Below are 3507 nucleotides of genomic sequence, written 5' to 3'. Positions count from 1 at the left end.
GGGAAATCATTAGAGTCATAGAATCAGATTGTTTGTATTTAGAATGTTTTAATTTTCTTATGTATGTTTACTTCTGTAAAGTACCAGACAATAATGCTTTTCTGTATCTCTTTCAGAAAAAGTCCCTAGAGTCCATAAACTCTAGGCTTCAGCTGGTTATGAAAAGTGGTAAATATGTACTAGGATACAAACAGACATTGAAAATGATTCGTCAGGGCAAAGCGAAGTTGGTCATCCTAGCCAACAACTGCCCTGCTTTGAGGTAAGCAGATGTATGAAAAAACTCTTTAAGACAGGTTCTTTATGCAAATACAGAGTGTACTTCATGTTAATTGCTTCTGTGAATTACTGATGCAGAGTGCTTTACTGGCATATTCCGGAGTGCTGTGAAATAAAAGTGATGGGGTCTTTGGTGTATGACAGTTTCAGGCCTGGAGGTGTTGAAATGCTTCCCAATTCAAAGAGTTCACACTAATAAAGATACTGGAAGCTTTTCACACTGTGGGAGCTGTCACTGAAAGTACAATGGGGCTGAATTCGTATGGGGTTTTTCATAGTAATGTGTTGGGAAATAATTTTACAGGTAGGAAAACTGGTAATTTACACTGATCTAAAGTATTTGAAGCACGTGAAATTTGCCATCCAAGTTACAAACTTAGGTTCTTGGCCAGTGAAATAGGTTTTTTGAGGATGAAATCTTTACTGAGTTCCCAACATCTCTCACAGAATTTCTGGGCCCTTGTTGTCATCAAGGGATATTGACAGATTTAAGAAACTGTAAATGCAGAAAACCAAAATTAGATGCTTGAGAAATGGCAGGACTGTCGCAGTAGGCAGCATTTTAATGGGGATCCCAAAAGTGCTTGAGGAACAGTATTGACCACTAGAACTTCCTGCTGGAAGTCAGAAGAGAAGAGAATTACTCTTAACAGGGGGTTTTTTGTGTTTTTGTTTTTTTTTTTTTGTTTGTTTGTTTGGTTGGTTTTTTTTAAGAAAGAATACCCATTTTCTTTCTTGGCCAGTAGCAGCCAGATCTCTGTTTAGAATCTGGCCACTGCATATCAGCATTAATAATGGCCATAGCTTGTGCACTTTGGCTTAGCTTCTACAACCTTTTGGAAGTCTGGAACTTCTGAATCTTCTTCTTCCCTGTAGAAATGAGCGTATGTGGGAGGAACCTGAAGGATTTGAACTCCAGAAGTGGGTTTGTGGTTTCGTACCTTCAGCATTCTTCTGGATAAGGGTTCTTGAGCTACAACACAGTAGCGATGTTTGGCAAGGAACAGATATTTTTCTGGGTGGGAAGGAAAACTGCATAAGTTTAAGTGCGGTTGGAGTTGAAGCTGTTCTCGCTGTATTACAGTTGGTGAGAATAGTGTCAGTGAGCTCTAACACTAGTGTTTGAATTTCAGAAAATCAGAGATTGAGTACTACGCTATGCTCGCCAAGACTGGTGTCCACCACTATAGCGGCAACAACATTGAATTGGGCACAGCATGTGGAAAGTACTACAGGGTGTGCACGCTGGCTATCATTGACCCAGGTATGTCTTCGCCAGTGTAGTGACCAAGTGCGTATGTATTGGTGGTTCCTCTGTTCACCTGCAAGTAGCAGCACTGAGCAACTGACATGTAGGTGCGATGACACACTTCATTGAAGTGTCAGGTTTAACTCTTAATTATAATTTTCTCTGACCAAAATCCTGTTCTTTTGTGAGTCGTAGGTTCTTAGAACCTGGAATGACTGCTGCTTATGTTTGCACTATGCTCCTTTTAATGCTAAACCCTGTGAGCCTCAGTTTTGTCTACCTGTTGGACTTAATGAGGTTTCAGTGGCTGGGAAGCAACTTTATGGTATGTGTTTCTGAGCCCATCAGCTAGAATATAAGCTTTTGCAACATGCTGCTTCCATCAACGTGTTTGACTGTTCTCGATCTGAGGCAAAGGATTGTGAGTTGTCCTGCTGCCCAGAATGATATATACAAAAATAACCTGTATGTAGGTGGGTACTAATCCAGGACTGAAAATTATATTAAATATTTTATTTTAAATCTGTAAGTCCGTGTGTAATTACTCTGGTTTGGAAGCAGTTTTTGTCCCAGAGAGGTGTTCAAATTCCTAGACTGCTAATGAGGTGACTTATCCTCTTTCCAGAATCTTCTAAGAGAAGAATCAGTCTTCTGTTCCCAAAATGCATACACATGGATTTAATGATTTCTGTAATAACTTCCCCCACATGTTCCCCAAGTGAAATAGTTTTGAATTTGCTGTTTCCTCAGAAGACTTTATTTAGCTTGCTTGTATTCAAGTCTTAGCTGCAAACTTAACTTTTAAAATGTTACTTCTAAGTTTGTTTTTGAGTGGGGAAGGAACTGCAAGTAAATGTTACTGCTGTGTAATGGAATGCGAATATTCTCGCTGTCCTGATATTGTCGTGATCAGGGGAGGCTAGACATTCGCTATATTAAAACTATGCATTGTGTCCTCCAGGACTGGATTGCTGCTCCAGTACTGGCCTTGTAAATGCTAGTGACAGAAACATAATTATTATAAAAGAATTTTGTATGGATTAGCAAAATACAGTTCCAAGTATTTCCTACCAAGCCATCAAAATACTGTTTTTTCTGAACAGAATGTCTTCGTATTGCTTTTAACTTGTTTTCTATTTGTAGAATGAGGGTGGTTCAGGTTTTTGTGGTTGTTTATGGATTACTTCTGAAAACAGCCCTTTCTGTGGGTCCTTTTGTAACAATGCATTTCTGTTTTACAGGTGACTCTGACATCATCAGAAGCATGCCAGAACAAACCAGCGAGAAGTAAATGCTGTAAAGGAGTTATTTCTACAATAAAACTGGTTACAGATCCATTTTAAGAAAAATTTGTATTATAACATGGTTGGTTTTAGGGCACAAACTTTATAAAGGAAGATTCTTTACCACTGCTGTTTCCTGTTCTGTTAGAAATAACCTTCACAGGACAAAACCTGCCTGTTTCTTTCTCTAGAAATTGTGGGTCTTGAGAGGTAAGTGGAGGAGGATGTAATCACGGGAAGTATGGTGCCAAATCTCAGCAGGCTAGTGCTTCCGTGCTTTTTGGGTTTGGAGTGTTAATGCAAAAACAAGGCATCATGTGAAGTACAAGCAAATTTGAGATGTTGGTGGGGGATCCCATAATGTTTACTTAAAAAATTCCCACTCCTAAGTCAATCACAAAGTACTAATGCAAGTTATCCCCTTTTCTTTTCTTTCCAAGAGAATATGCATCTGTCAAGTGGTAAATAAGATGGCTAGTTGCTAGACATGATGTATAACAACATACTTCCAGTAAAATGCCAGTTAACTTCTCAAAGCTGATTTTAAATTGGTCACTTTTTTAGCATTTTGAATACAAACTCATCTGTATCTAACAATATCTTCAAGTCACTGTTGCTGAGGACTCTGCTGTCTTACAGATTTGTGCCCGTTTTGTGTGAGATCATGACTGCAGGACCTTGTTACTGATTACTGAG

At 38.9% G+C, this 3507-nt stretch overlaps 1 protein-coding gene across 1 annotated transcript; it reads left to right on the top strand.

Moving 5' to 3' along the window:
• Positions 1-116: 116 nt before the first annotated feature.
• Positions 117-2937, top strand: RPL30 (ribosomal protein L30; the record flags this gene model as incomplete). The annotated part of the gene is made up of 3 exons (XM_010017755.1): positions 117-262; positions 1413-1543; positions 2770-2937. Coding segments are annotated over 3 exons (327 nt in total), but the record flags the coding sequence as incomplete, so codon positions are not given.
• Between the last annotated feature and the right edge of the window lie 570 nt (positions 2938-3507).

Source organism: Nestor notabilis, unplaced genomic scaffold, assembly GCF_000696875.1.
Source record: "Nestor notabilis isolate BGI_N333 unplaced genomic scaffold, ASM69687v1 scaffold15537, whole genome shotgun sequence".
Taxonomy (NCBI): domain Eukaryota; kingdom Metazoa; phylum Chordata; class Aves; order Psittaciformes; family Psittacidae; genus Nestor; species Nestor notabilis.
Note: the sequence above shows the minus strand (reverse complement) of the source record. Positions and strands in the feature narration are given on the sequence as shown.